At 47.9% G+C, this 14,702-nt stretch overlaps 1 protein-coding gene across 4 annotated transcripts in view; it reads left to right on the forward strand.

The window, feature by feature from the left end:
- Positions 1–5,858, forward strand: part of STK4 (serine/threonine kinase 4) — a 90,274-nt gene extending 84,416 nt beyond the window's left edge. For all 4 annotated transcript variants that reach the window (XM_039248470.1, XM_039248471.1, XM_039248473.1 and 1 more), the window contains one exon: positions 1,753–5,858. In XM_039248470.1, coding sequence (XP_039104401.1) covers positions 1,753–1,911 — 159 coding nt within the window. In that variant the 3' untranslated portion in view covers positions 1,912–5,858. The remainder of the gene's footprint in view (positions 1–1,752) is intronic.
- Positions 5,859–14,702: the final 8,844 nt, after the last annotated feature.

Below are 14,702 nucleotides of genomic sequence, written 5' to 3' on the forward strand. Positions count from 1 at the left end.
GAAACGAGGTGCAGTTTCTTCAGCCCAACTTTCCAGCATCCCGCACACTCGTCTCTGCATTCCCTCATCACAAAGAGCCTTTCGTCTTGAACTGTTAGGCCTTTCTTGTTTCTCAGACCACCTCGCTGAAGCAGGCCAAGGTAAATTCCTGTGGAGACAGGTCACTAAACCACTCCTGGGGAGGCCACTGTAGGCACTTCACACTCAGTTGCACCCCACCCTGTAGAGGAAGGGTGGACAGAAAGGTTCCTTCACCTCCTTCCTCTACCACTTCCCTGTTGGGGGCTCAAGAAGGGGCCAGGGATATGTTGATTCCATAAATCTCTGCTAAGACTTGAGTGAGCCTTTGAGTTCCTGAAACACGGCACCTATTATTAAACTGGTTGTGTGCTCACAGAATTTATCACCACCCGCTGTGGATAATGTTGGCTTTCATTCCCACCCCTGCCAGACAGGAGTGGCCTTGCTTGGATCTAGTGACACAGCTTATGTATGGTGGTGAAACTACTTGCCTGACAGCTGCAGACACGTGTTGAACTTGCCCACTCCTGGGCTCTGGTGGAGAGAGAGGACTGTAACACGTGCTGCCATCTTTAAGATCATGGTGTACCAGGGACTATGCTACCATCATGATAGCCCTGATCTCATCTAATTCATAAAATAAGCACAATGAGACATGGCTGTCCCATCCCTGTAGGTGAGCACAGCCTGGAGAGACAGGGACGAGCCTGAGTCTCAGCATTTGCAAGAGGCAGAGCCATGTTTTAACCACAGATTGAGCTGGTTCTCAAACCTGTGCTTTGCTCCTCTGCTCTTCTGTGATCGTTGTTAAGACCTCTGGAGCCTCATTGACTGGGTTTGAATCTTGATTCTGCCACTTGCTAGCCATGAGACCCTGGGCAGGGTTCTTCACCACCTTGTTTCTTGGCTTGTTCATCTATAACATGGGGATAATGATATATGCAAATCATAGGCTTGTTGCAAGGATTATATGAGTCGATGTATGTAAAGCATGGAGCATCTGGCACCTAGAAAACACAATATAAGTGCTAGCTTTTATTATGAGTTTATATATCAAGTCCTGTTGTTTTTTTCTCTGGATGATGGAAACTTAATCTCAGAAGTTTCCAATTACCCCTCGCACTCCCTGCCCAAGGGCTGTGTCTGCATTCTCGAGATGCCTGTGGAGGTAATCCATAGGAAGTACTTAGAGTGGTGCCTGGTGTGTGATTAGCTCCCGATGATTATTAGTAAGACAAGTGCCAGACACTGGGGGTGCCCGGGATGGCATCTGATCCACGGTGAGCATCCATCCTCCCTGGTGTGGTATCCAGAAAAAGATGCGGTCACCATCCAGACGCTCGTCTCATGGGTAGCATGAACAAGGGGACAAGAACTAGGGGGCAAGCATTATTTTGCCTACACCAAGTGGCTGTTATTTTAATGCCCTAACAACGAACCGATATGTAATTTGTTGAAAAGATAGGAGAGATGAAAGTATTATTGGTTAAGTTCCTGGTCAAAGCACAGTAAATCAGAGAGATTGGCACTTACTTGTCCAGAGATAAAATATCTCCAAAAAACCTGGCGGCGTGCTGGTCATGAATGAATTGGCCCTTTCCAACCGCTGCCCCCACTCCAACTTCGTCTGGCCACAAAGCCTTCCCTTCTGGGTGACCGGAGAGGCTGGGCTTCTCGGCTATCCTGTGCTGACCTTGGCTTTGACGTGACTGTACTCTCCATTTCTCCTAGCTTAAGAGTTGGACAGTGGAGGACCTTCAGAAGAGGCTCCTGGCCCTCGACCCCATGATGGAGCAGGAGATTGAAGAGATCCGGCAGAAGTACCAGTCCAAGAGGCAGCCAATCCTGGATGCCATCGAGGCTAAGAAGCGGCGGCAACAGAACTTCTGAGAAGGCCTGGCCAGGAGGGCCCCTGCCTGTGCTCCAGGCCTTTGGTGAACTCTGGCTGCTCGCCACTCAGGCTTGTCAGCCAGCACTTCCGCCCCATCGTTTTTCCACGGCACCTTCACCTCCGTGAACTCAGGAAGTGCACCAGTGGGAAGGGCTGCCTGCCGTCAGCGCGCCATCTTGTGTGTGTATTTAAACCGATCGGTTCTATTATTTCAAAGGATTCATATCAGCGCTTTCAAACTCAGAGTTTTTAACCCCAGAAACAGAGACTCCTAGATGAGTGATAGCTGGGAAAGTGTTACGTTGTCTTGTCTTTCCTCTCCCAATGGCTTTCGATTGTTCTTTCTGGAAAACTTTTTAAAAAGATATAAATATGCACATATATATAAATTATAACTGGATTCCCCACTGAGTGTGGTGGCATCTCTGTACAGGTACAGTTTTAAACAGTTGGCCCCTTTTCTGTAAGATTATGGTACTGTGGGACACGGGGGCAGGGGACAGCAGAAGGCTGTTGGGGTCACTCAGCTCCCAGGGGCCTACCTCACGCTTTTACAGGGCTGCAGTTAAAAATGAGGTCTGGGCCAGCTCCCTCCCCACAGTTTCAGCCTTGGGTGGGTCATCTCGGGCCTCAGAGCTACTGACTGTGTCCAAGGGAAAGCCCTGAGAGTTTGTGTTTACTTTTTGAGTCCCAGGAGAAGCCTAGCACCCTCTTTGTAAACTGCCCCTTGCGGCTTCAATGCCTTTCATCCATCTCCACTCTCCCGACCGCCTAGAGTCACAGCACAGACCCTGCCCAGTGCCTTAAGAGGAGACATGAGCCCGTGCGGGAACGGGTCTGCCAGGTCCTCTCTGCAAACGTGGGGCCGGGTGCAGGCCGCAGAAGAGAAGGTGGCTTCAGACTTCTCACTGATCGTGTGAAGATCACTTGGCTGCATTTTGCTCTGCATTCCTTACAGACATGGGTAGACGGCATTGCTTTTGGTGATCACAGTCCAATATGCGACGGTTTTCTTTTTTCTTTACTGCTGAGGGGTCTAGAAAGAACCCCTGGAGGCTCCGTCCGGGCCCACAGAATGCCACAGCTGGAAGGGACTGTAGGCATCATCTGGCCCGACTGAGGCTTGGAGAGGGGAAGTGACATGGTGACAAATCACAAAGCAAGTTGAAGAGATGGGACTAGACCAGAGCTCCTCACTCCTGGGCCCCTGATCCAAGCAGCCCCGTCCGTGGGGAGAAACCTGTGTCAGTTTTGGTTAAGTTGCCTCAGGAGCCCTCTGAGGCACACTTGCCTTTGCTTGGTCCTTTCAGTGGGCAGCTGGCTCTGAGACCCCTGGGGTGGGGGTGGGGGGGCTACTGGTGGTTGTGGCTCAGTCCTTCCGGAGCTCTGTAGCTCCTGGCGGGCAGCGAGAGGCACCAAGTGGATGATTTAAGGCCTAAGCCAGATCAGAGGGCTTCACAGAACAGCACTGAGCCATCCTTCTGCAGCAGGGGGCTCAAGGCCACGTGTCCTGTCGTCGCACAGCAAAGGGTAGACAGTGCGGAAAGGCAGACGTCTGCTCATTTTTAATTATCTCTTCTCCCGCCCCCTCTGGGAGAGCACCGACTGGGCTGCACCTAAGGATGGTATAATTTGACTCCATAATTGCTTTTGCTTCCCAACCCTGGGAATCAATGGAAAGGCAGGGAATGTTCCTCTTCTCTGGCCAGATTCTGTTCTTTGTAATTCAAGCAAGTTTTTAAAAATGTAAGAGGCAGTGGTTGGTCTGCAGGGTTTAGCCAGTTAGGCAGTCATGTGGCAGATACAGAGAATAAGGGCGACCAGAGGACCTCACTAGAATAAACGACGGCAGCTAAAATTCGTTGACCACTTAGTATGTACCAGGCACTGAGCTAGGTGGGCTTTTTATATATGTGAGATCCAAACTTCACGATAACTCCATATGTTAAGTATTTTATCTCTAGTTCATAGATGAAGGAGCAAGTTCAGAGAGAAAAAAAGTTCTTTCCCAAGGCAATACAGCTAGTAAGAGGCTGAATCAGGATTCATAGCATCACCATGTGGGACTAATATTTACAGGGAAAGGGAATGAAGTGACCACCTTTCTCGCACAGAGTAAATAACTCTCACTGGCATTTTTAGGTTGGGAAACAGCTGAGTTAGTAGTCCAGTCTGACAGCCAAGTGAGTCTCACCAACCACAGCACGGAGTGTGCGTTACCCTACACCATCTGCTGTGCTAACCAACAGGACTGCCTAGGCCTCTTTCTCTTTAGAGAGAGGAATGCCTGTTTCTTCCTTCCTAAGCTAGATCCAAGTAAAAGAAGGTTTTCGTTTTTCCCCATAAATATTCTTGGGTCATGAATCTTAATCCGTAGTTTATTTTTCTTTCAGTCACGTGTGCACCCACCACGCTGATCCAGCAAAGAACACTGCTCACCAGTCTAGCTAGACAGAGCCCTTTGGCCAGAAGTCAGTTTCTTTGGGCCACATACATTTCCTGACAAGGTGTATTTGTTTTTTAGTGGTGGAGAGTCAGAGGAGCAAGTCCCATTCCCGGCCCCCCCTCCCCCCGCCCCCTTGAATACTAACTTCAGCATAGGTCAGCTTGCTTTCATTGAGTCCTGAGCTTCAATAATCGCTCCAGCATTTTTGACTCAAGTTTCCAGGGAACTCTGCACCTCGCCTCTTCTCTCCTTTAAGAAACAATGACCCACACCTAGTTGCATCTTGAAAAAATCTCAAATTCTCTAAATATCTTGATTGCTTTCTCATCAATAATTATGAAGAAATTTCTATTTCTCTTTTCTTCTTTGTCCCTTCTTCCAGCCACCAACTAGATGGAGAGATGGATGGGGGACTGTCTGGCTTGCTGACTGGCTGGCTGGGGGGCTGGCTGATGGGTGACTGACTAGATAGATAGATAGATAGAACCAAAACTCTGAAGAAACTTAAGAGCTGGAGCCTTGACTCCTTGAGACTGTACATTCTGATCCAGAAAACATTTATTTGGCACCTGTCAGATGCCAGAGATTTATTATACCATTTAAAACTCAGTAGCTCTTACCAATATCAGAAATGAGAGAGGTGACATCATTAAGCTCCTACAGATACTAAAAGGCTAAGAACAATATCATGAACAGCTTTATGCTAATAAATTCAATAGCTTAAATAAAATGGACAAATTTTTTGGAAGATAACAAAACACCAAAGTTCATTCAAGAAGAAAACAGATAATCTGAATAGCCCTGTATCTGGTAAACCTTAATAGCTCTGTGAGGTATAGGTATTAATGTCCTCATTTTACAGATAAGGAAACTGAGGCTCAAAGAGGTGAAATCTTTTCTGCTCAAGGCCACGCAGCTAAGATATGGCAGAGCTAGGATTCAAATGCAGGTTTTCTGATTCTTAGTCCAGTGCCCTTTTCTAGCGTATAAACCACATTGCCTATCAAGAATGCAGCTCCTTATTTACTGGAAAATTGTTTCTTCCCAGTCCTCAGCCTCCCACCCCATCCTTTCGTACGCACTCTGTGTTTTCATCAGGATGATATTCATTGTATTTGGACTCCATGTTCTTTTTTGTGTGTCTGGGGGGACAAAAGAAAGAAACCTCCTCCACCAGCTTGCACTCGAACCAACTTGGAAAAAGCTTAAAAGCTGTTGCAGATGTACAACTTAAAAATGTGAAGTTTGTAGCTTTAACTTTTTGTAATAAAAACTAATAACACTGGCTTACGTGCTGACTTGAAATGCTATTTTATAAAGTTTGGATGTAAATAATCAATCGAGGTCAGCAGTTTGTATATGTATGAGACATAGCTTCCTCCTTTGCACCTTTTTAAAATTTGAGGTGCTTCCTGTGTGCTTTTATGTTAGAATTGTTGTTTTTCCTACTTCCTACACATTGTCACCTGTGTCTTAAATAAACTGTCCTTTGGAACACAAGACTTTCTTCTTTTTAAAAATGAGATCCTCCTTCTGTAGCCTGGATAATGGTGTTGTGAACCTCTATGACACTGACTCTGTCGTATGTTTATTTCAGAGTCCAAAGCTGGGGGAGAGGCAGGTAGGGTAGGGAGTAAACGTTGACCGTGTGCCCGGTCCTGAGCCAGTTGTCAGGGACATAAAGATAAACCAGACAGTTCTTGCAGACCAGATGGGGAGTCAGCCAAGCGCACACGGAAATACCACAGTAGAAGGAAGGTCACCGACCGTGGACACAAGAGGAGGGAATGACAGTCATTTCTGCCCAAGGAACTTTTCTGGAGGAGATCGTGCATCTTGAGACGGCCAAGGCAAGAAGCGAGGAACCGAAGACATCCTGGGCAGAGTGACCAGCCTCTACGGAGGGTGTGGTGTGAGAGTCTGGACGTAGGGCCATCATGACATCCTTCATCCCTGTCTGTGGGTGCATGGACCTGGACCAGCCACAGCCCAGCATTCAGAGTGGGAGCTGCCCTCCTGTGGCCCAGCCTTATCCAGAAATACTTTTCTAGCCTGACCCACCCTGCCTTTTCTCAATCTCCAAGTTTACACCAAAGCAGGGAAGGAACGGAGTTAGACCAAAAAGTTAAGTGTGGGTCTCTTGAGTCAAATTGCACTACAGTGTTTAATAGTTCCACAGTCTATTTGCATAATGTCATGCTATTCTGTGAGCCCTCTGGGAGTGGGGGTGATGTGTGTTTCTCGTTGCCTAATTTACTCCCCTTACTCCCTGAAAGAGTCAGGGTGTCTTCCTTCCTAGTGCCAGGATTGATGACAGGTGTTCCCTATTGCTCAGACTGAGAACCTGTGGCCAGAAGACAGGAAGAAGAGATGAAGTAAATTCCCATTTACTAAGTAAGCACTTACTAGATGTCAGACATACTGCCGAGCCTTTCAGTTGTTTCATCTTTTTACACAAACTCTGAAGAATCTAGTAATAGACCCTTTTTTAAAAGTTTATATCTTGAGAGAGAGCGCACATGTGAGCAAGTGTGGGAGAAGCAGAGAGATTGGGAGAGAAACAAAATCCCAAGCGGGCTCCATTCGGCCATTGCGGAGTCTAACGTGGGGCTTGAACTCATGAACCATGAGATCATGACCTAAGCCGAAACCAAGAGTCAGACGCTTAACTGAGGCGCTCACGCACCCCTAGTACTCTACCCTTTCCGTAGATAAGTGATTCTAGCAGTGTGCAGTACCGCCCACTAGGGAGCGTGCTAGAAATTCGTCAGAGTGGTTTTGCTGTGACCATGATCGCAGGGTCCGGTCAGCACTTAATGGGCAGAGGCGGGGATGCTAGCTGTCCTGCAGTGCATTCTGGGACAGTCCTGCAGAGCACCGCAGTCACACCCCACTGGACATTTCTGTTGGTGAGAAACTTGTTTATAAACACCTTATTTGAAACCAAACCTCACTGACCTCTAAACACAAAGTACTTTGTGCAAGGTTTTACTATTAATTTTCCAAGAATGAACTGTGTGGAATGAAGGGACACTTGTGGTTTGTTTCGTGTGGAGCTTTCCCAAGAGTTGGTCTCCATTTCAGAAAATCACATCATCTGCGGCACTGGTGCCGACAATATTTGAGTCACTAGTGCAATTGTAACGCTCATTCATGGCGAGTCTGTGTCATGTGTAAATGAATAAATGATCATTTCAGAGAAGGATGAAGTGCCGTAAGGAAAATAAAACAGTAATGAGATTGTGGGCAATATATGTGTGCGTGTGTGCGCATGCGTGTTTGCACACACGTGCAGGCACAAATGTGCAGGGAGAGACAGCTTTATATAGAGTGTCTAGGCAGGTCTCTGAAGAGATGGCTTTTGAAGTGAGACCTGAATGACAGGAAGGAGCCAGCCAGCAAGGCAGAACCCATGGACGGAGGGCATTCCATGCTGAAGGAGCAGCAAGCACAAAGGGCCTGAGGCCAGGACAGAAGTCTGATTTGTTGGAAGGATGGGCGCCCTGCCTGAAACAGTGCACAAGGGATAGAGGGGGTGGCAGTGACATCAGGGAGGTGAGTGAAGATGAGCATGTGGGGCCTTGTGGTCCATGGGAAGGGGTGTCATTCCTGATGAGACCAAAGCATCAGATGGAACCCCCCCCCCCCCGCCGCCCTGTGCGATGTAAAAGATACTTACTCTCCACCAGCATCCTGCCTTACAAACAATGCGACTGAGGCCCGAGGTTTGGCCATGTTGGGTCTTGATTCCAACTCAGACCTCCCAACCCCCCTACTCATTCTGAGACCCTCCCCCCCTTCCCCTGCTGTGGCTTCAAGTACAAGAGTGCATCTGGTTTGTGATGTCTACACCTGCAGACTACTTCTTTTCCCAGCAGCCTGTGCTCAGAGTTGCTCTACCATTCCCAAAGAAAGCCAGAGTGCTGTTGGATACATTTCCTTCATATGTGTTTTTTATTTTCTTCCTAGCATTTATTGTGCCAGGCATTTTTCACATAGGTGACCTCACTTGAACTTGACATCAACACTCTGAGGTGTCGGGGTCATTATATCAGGACAAGTGAAGACACAGGCTGAGAGAGGCAAAGAAACCCAACCAAGATCACACAGCTTGTAAGTAGCAGAGATTCAAGTACAAGTCCATTTGGCCTCAGGGCCCATGTTCTTTCCTCCTCACCATGTGGTATCACTGTGTTCTCCCATCCTAATCAAGTAATTCCAGTAACGCCCTACGAATGAAGCCAACACAGGAATGCAGAGCTGGGACGGCAGCGGGGGAGGAGACCTGATGACCTCCGTTGAACCTCTGGATCCACCTGAGCTTCAGCCACTGTGTTGGATTCCTGTCACTTGTAACTGAAGGACTCCTTACCCATGCAAGGAGGTAGAAGATGGAGCCGGGAGGGCTTTGGATACCAGCCTGACAGAGGTTGGAGGTCGACCTTGAGACATGCTTCTTGCAGATCAAAGGTCCAGTTCAGGGTCACGTACCTGGTAAGTAGCAGGGCCAATGTCAGAACCCTGACAATGTCTGACTCTGGGAGCAAGGTATGTGCAGCTCCTCCCCTTGAACTCATGAATTTCCTGAAGGTTCTGAACTCACTCCGTTTGAACAGGTTAATCACCAGTCTACATCTGATCTGTCCTCTTCTTTTCTAGCAGACCAGATTCTGAAAGACACTGTTCCTTTAATCTCAAAAGGTCCTGCCTTACAAGGTTAGTGTCTCAACTTACTAAATTTCCCAGAGAATTCTTTCCACACTCAGGCACAGGGTCTGGCTGGCCTCGAATATGAGGTCTGGCAGTCATCAAAGACCATCCCAGCAAGCACTTGAGGGCCATGTCCAGCGCATGAGAACCCATGCTTCAAAGCCACTTCCTTCAATGGCGCCCAGGGAGTTAAGTTTGCCAAAGAGAGTGAGAACAGTGGGATGCGGTGCCCAGTTGAGTACAGCCCCACATTAGGTGGCCTGAGCTTGAATCCCTGATGTGCTGTTCTCTGATCATCCGACAGTGGGCCACAGTCTCCCCAGCTGTCCAAAGGATTATTCTACTTCATTGTTGCCTTTGCCTTATAGAGCTGTTGTGAGGAGCAGTTGAGACAAGGGACGTGAAATCATGCTGTAAACTGTAGAGTCCCACAGGCGAGTGACGACTGGTTATTTTTATTAGTTGATAGGTCACCTTCACTCTTGGGAGCCTCAAAAAGTACCTTAGGAGGCAACCAGGTTCCCTTCCACCCCCTTTCTCCAATATGAACACTGCTCTTGGCCCTTATTTAAGCCAAAAAGCTCTTCTCACAGAGAGACTCAGGTATGACCTTGGACCTCCTTTGGTCTCTGTTTTTTGATCTATGATGTGGGACTGGGGAGGGGGAGGATCTTAAATTGGATCCTCCTTGAGGAACATTAGGCCTCACTAAGCAGGGAAGTCTGTACCCCAGCATCACTGGAAATGGGGAGAAACTACCACAGACATCACATCCCAGAGCCCCAGATGACCTGAGCTCTCCCATGTGCCCTCCAGACCTAGTGCCCCAGTTACTCCTGAACATCTCTGGACATCATCTCTCCATTTTACAGAAGATGAAACTGAGGCCCAAGAGAGCAAGACTGTAAGGGGGATAACTATGGGGTCTGTCCAGTACTCCCTTCCTTTTGTTGCTCGACTCCCACACCAGCCGGGGGTTCACATGGTGGCTGCTGTGTTCTCAGAGACCCAAGCCTTTGCCACAGTGGAGTGATCCAGCAACCTCATCCAGAACCCGGCCAGTCAACTCCTCTGACACAGTTTTCAACCTGGAACTGGGAAGGAGGAGGTGCCACAAGATGTGGAACCTAGAGATATTGGGGACTCTGTTGTCTGCCAGGTTATACAGATTCAGTCAACGTCTGTCTTTCTCTCTCATTCCTGGTTTCTGTTGTTGCTGAAGCCAAGCTGCCTACTTACCATTCCCACCCGGTGGTATATAATAAGTATTTGTTGGTTTTGCCCGCTCAGGATCCCTTTCCCTCATTTTAATAAAAGCACCCCACATTTTCTTCAGGATACTACGCCTCCACCATCTGTGTCCTGGGGAGACTGACAGTGGGAGTTCCTCCATTCCCTCAGCCCTGGGGTGGGCATGTGACCCAAACTGTCCAAGTAGACTGGGTCCTCCAGGAAGTTTTAGCTACAGCAGAGTGCTATCACTCAGGCATTTTAATGGCAACGCCTGAAAAAGGTGATTCATGGGCTCTAAGTACCTCCATCCCCATGTTGCCCTCATTTCTATTTGTCTCAAAGCCTGGTTGAGTTTTGGTGGTTTTTTTCATGTTTATTCATTTTTTGAGAGAGAGAGCGCACAACCAAGGGAGCGGCAGAGAGGGAGGGAGACACAGAATCCAAAGCAGGCTCCAGGCTCTGAGCTGTCAGCACAGAGCCCGATGCGGGGCTCGAACCCACGAACTATGAGATCATGACCTGAGCTGAAGTCGGATGCTTAACCAACTGAGCCACCCAGGCACTCCTCAAAGTCTGGTAGTTTAATTTTACTTTGATTCCAATGGGTATCTATCCAGTGCAGCCATTTTTTGTCTTAAGTTTCCCCGAGTTGGATTCACTTGTTTACAACCCAAGTCTCCTAACTGACAGAGAAATTGGAAGTAGAATGGAGTCATAGTCCACATGTCCTCCTGGAAGTGTAGGGTATTAAAAACAAGTGGGCTTTGCTGGGGCAAAACAGTGGGAAGTTGCTGCTGGGGCTTTGATCCTGAAGAGCAGCCCGCGGTATGCAGTGGCAAAGGGCTGTTTCCTGTTTTACTTGGAATCATTTAACCACTGAGAATGTGGCTCTCAGAGAAAGGGTAGCTTCTGTCACCGTTCAGTTTAGAGGAGAGGAGGAATGCCCAGGTTGGGGGATAGAATGTTTTCTTTCTAACTGCATAGAATAATGTAAAAGGAAAGTCAACAGAGCAAGCCTAAATATAATATGGGGGTAGCGGTGCACAGACTGAACTGTAGAACATTTCTGTGACCACGGTGAGAACCTCATGACTTGGATAGGGCTGAGATCTCCAAAACCAAAGTTGGTAACCGATTATGCTGGCTGCTGACTTGACAGGCCTGCTACACTTTTATGTATGGCTTATGGCCAGTGGAACAGCCACACAAGAGAATGTGGGAGAAGCCCGAGGCAATCTCCAACACTGGGTGGAAGCAGTCCCTGCCTTCCTTATGGAGAAAGTTCCCAAGCTCCTGGCTTGCCTCACCCTTCAAGACTACTTAGCCAGATGGTGGGGATGAGTTTCGGCCTGGAGGGTGAAAAATAGACTCTGAATAGGAACGAATCTTGGACCCATACAGAAGTGCAAAGAAACTGTTCATTGATACCAGCACAAATCTGAGGAATATTTGTGAGAGTGGATTTTTGTGGTGCTTGAAGAAGGAAGGGGAAATGTGAGGTTGGACCAGGCTGATCTCCTTGACAGGGGTGCACGGCATTCTCTGTGCTCGCTCCCAGAGCTGGCTGCATTCTGGCCATTGATGGGTCGGCTAAAGCAAACTTGGACCGAATGCTGGCACACATGAAATGAAACATAAAGGCCCGAAATCCCTTGGCATCATGTAGAGGAAAGGATTCAAAGATTTCTGAAGACTGGATTTATTTTGTGCCTCCTTCCCATTAATGTCTCTATGGCCCTCACTGAACCCAGAGCACTTCACCTTTGCTTTGAGGAAAGTCTACATCAGGGGACCTTGGTGGAAGGGCTGCAATTCCCATGAAATGGGTTCATTGATCTCAGAGGGGAGGAAGAATGGGGAGGTGTGGGAGGCCAGGGGTTGGCATTTAAGTGCCTCAGAAATGAAGTGAAAAGGTCATCATAATATTCAGCAGGTTCTGAATGAAGCAGGGTCTGTGCTAAGGCCCTAAAGAGGTAAAGGTGACCACCAGTCTTACTTGATTTGAGTAACGAATAAAACATAAGAAACAAGGCAAAACAAGTAAAACAAAGCAAAACCCAAAACATTCTCTAGTCCTGCATAAAAAGTCCTAACTTAAGTCACCACAATCATCACCTAACACCTAGGCTTGAGTTCATTTATTGATCTAAAGCCCCTTGAGTGAAGAATATGCCACGTGCCCTTGGGGAGCGTGTCTGCTCTACCACTACATGAGCGTAATGGGCACGTGTGTCTTGTTTTCTCCAGAAACGCCTGTGGTCATTTACCAGGGTAACTGGGTACTGAAGAAAGGGAAACACTCAAACCTTTCAGGAAGCACTGGATAAAGACTTTGAATTAATGCCAATTTCTTGGGTCTGAGAGTACCACTGCTGGTCCACCAACCATGTGAAAAGTAGTATTCTGGCCCTTGTCCATGTCACTGAAGGGCTAGATCTCCAGCTTCTGAGTGATTGCTGGAAAAGATCCCCACTTTGGCTCCCTGACCCAGGGAGGCCATTATAATATAAAAGGCCAATAGAATCCAATTCAATGACTTTTTTGAAATGGAAAACTCAAAGTGGTACCACATCTTTAGGGAGGCTGCAGAGATTAGTGCCTGCAATAAATACCCTGCAGGGCAATGGCTCCCATCAAAACACCTTTGGCTTCCCCTGTTTGGCTGGTGTAAAATTATATGGGTCTTGGAAAATGGCAGTGGATGATTTTAATCAAGTGACAACTCTAATTTTAGCTGCTGTGTTAGATATGTATTCCTTACAATCCCTGGAGCTAATATGCATCTATTGGTTTCATTTTCTACTCCAAGAAACACAAACCACTGGAAGCCTTTTGCTATTACTTGGAAGGGAGAACAATTTCCTTTATTATTTGGCTCAGAGATACCTTAGTTCACCAGTTCTGCACCAGGAAGATTCGATTAAATCTCTTTGCCCTATTCCACAAGACATCAAACTGCTCCGCTATACTGATTACATCGCATTAATGGGGCCAAAACACACCAAGTGTGTTTTCGGTTATATATAATATAGTTGTTTTATGTCACAAACATATTATAGACTGTGCTTATGGGGAGAAGGGTGAGCATATAATATGCCGGGCTGCCAAGGGTTGTGGACAACCTGCTATTTTTACCTAACATCCCTCCTCTTTATTTTGGTGACGTCACATGGTCTTCTCTTTGGGTAACTACCTTTCTTCCATCCAACGTCACCTGTTGCAGATGTGAATCCAGGTGCCCTGCCCCCTATCTCCACCAAGGGAGAGGCTTGTGGCTCTAGGCAGGCTGGGATTGGAACTGGGAGCAGAATGACACAGGGAGGAAGGCCACTGAAGGAAGTTCCAGTCCTAATCTCTGGAACCTGGAAATGTTACCTTATTTGGGAAAAGTGTCTTTCTGCAGATGTGATTAGGCTTAAGGATCTTGAAATCATCTTAGATTAGCTGGGGGGAGGGGAGCCTACATGCCATCACAGGGGTCCTTGTGAGAGAAGCACTGGGAGACTCCCACACACGGAGCAGAAGATGACATCAGGACAGAGGCAGAGAATGAAGGGATGCAGTCACAAGCCAAGAACACTGACAGCTACCCAAAGCTGGAAGAGGCAAGAAGATTCAGCCCTGGAACCTCAGCGTGGCCCTGCTGACACCAATTTTAGATTTCTGGCCTCCAGACTGTCAGAGAATAAATTTCTATTGTTTCACACCACCAACAGGAAAGGAATACATCTTCCAATAAATTCTTTTTTTTTCCGTTTAGATAGTTTCTGTTGCTTGTAACCAAAGAACCGTAATTGTGACGGTTGCTCATCACTTATTTATAATGAATTACTTTTCCACCAAGTTAGTTCCCACTGGATTCCTGTCACTTGAATCCTTTGCCAAACCCAAGATTGGAACCAGAGGACGTGGAGTCTGAGTCACTCCACGCACCTCCTCCCCTCCACCCCCCATAAACTCGGCGTGCACGCCAGGCCGGACACGTACAGGCTGAACAGGACCCGGGGCCCTGCCTCTTTATTTGCATAATAGTTTTCACAGACACACAGGAGTGGGAGTGAGAGTGAGTCGCTGCTCTTCTGCCAGGACGACACACAACCTGGGCATGGCTGCAGGCTGGTCAGCTCTCCCCGGAGCATTCCCCATACCGGCTTTAGGGACTTGGCTGTGGGGTCAGAGAGTCTGGAAGCTACCTGGCTCCTTGGTACATTCAGGAAGGGGGGGGGTGCATACAGGGCAAGCGTGTTGAGGGCCAGCATGCACATGGGGAGTCAGGCGCGGCCCCTTGGCCAAGCTCCAGCCTCTGCTCAGTCTGGAGGGAGACAGGTTCCATCCACACGGGGTGGGGAGCCCACCATGTCACACCCAAGGCCTGCACACAGCCTGTGCCCGGTGCTTAGA

This window comes from Hyaena hyaena, unplaced genomic scaffold (assembly GCF_003009895.1).
Source record: "Hyaena hyaena isolate Hyena2069 unplaced genomic scaffold, ASM300989v1 scaffold_312, whole genome shotgun sequence".
NCBI lineage: Eukaryota > Metazoa > Chordata > Mammalia > Carnivora > Hyaenidae > Hyaena > Hyaena hyaena.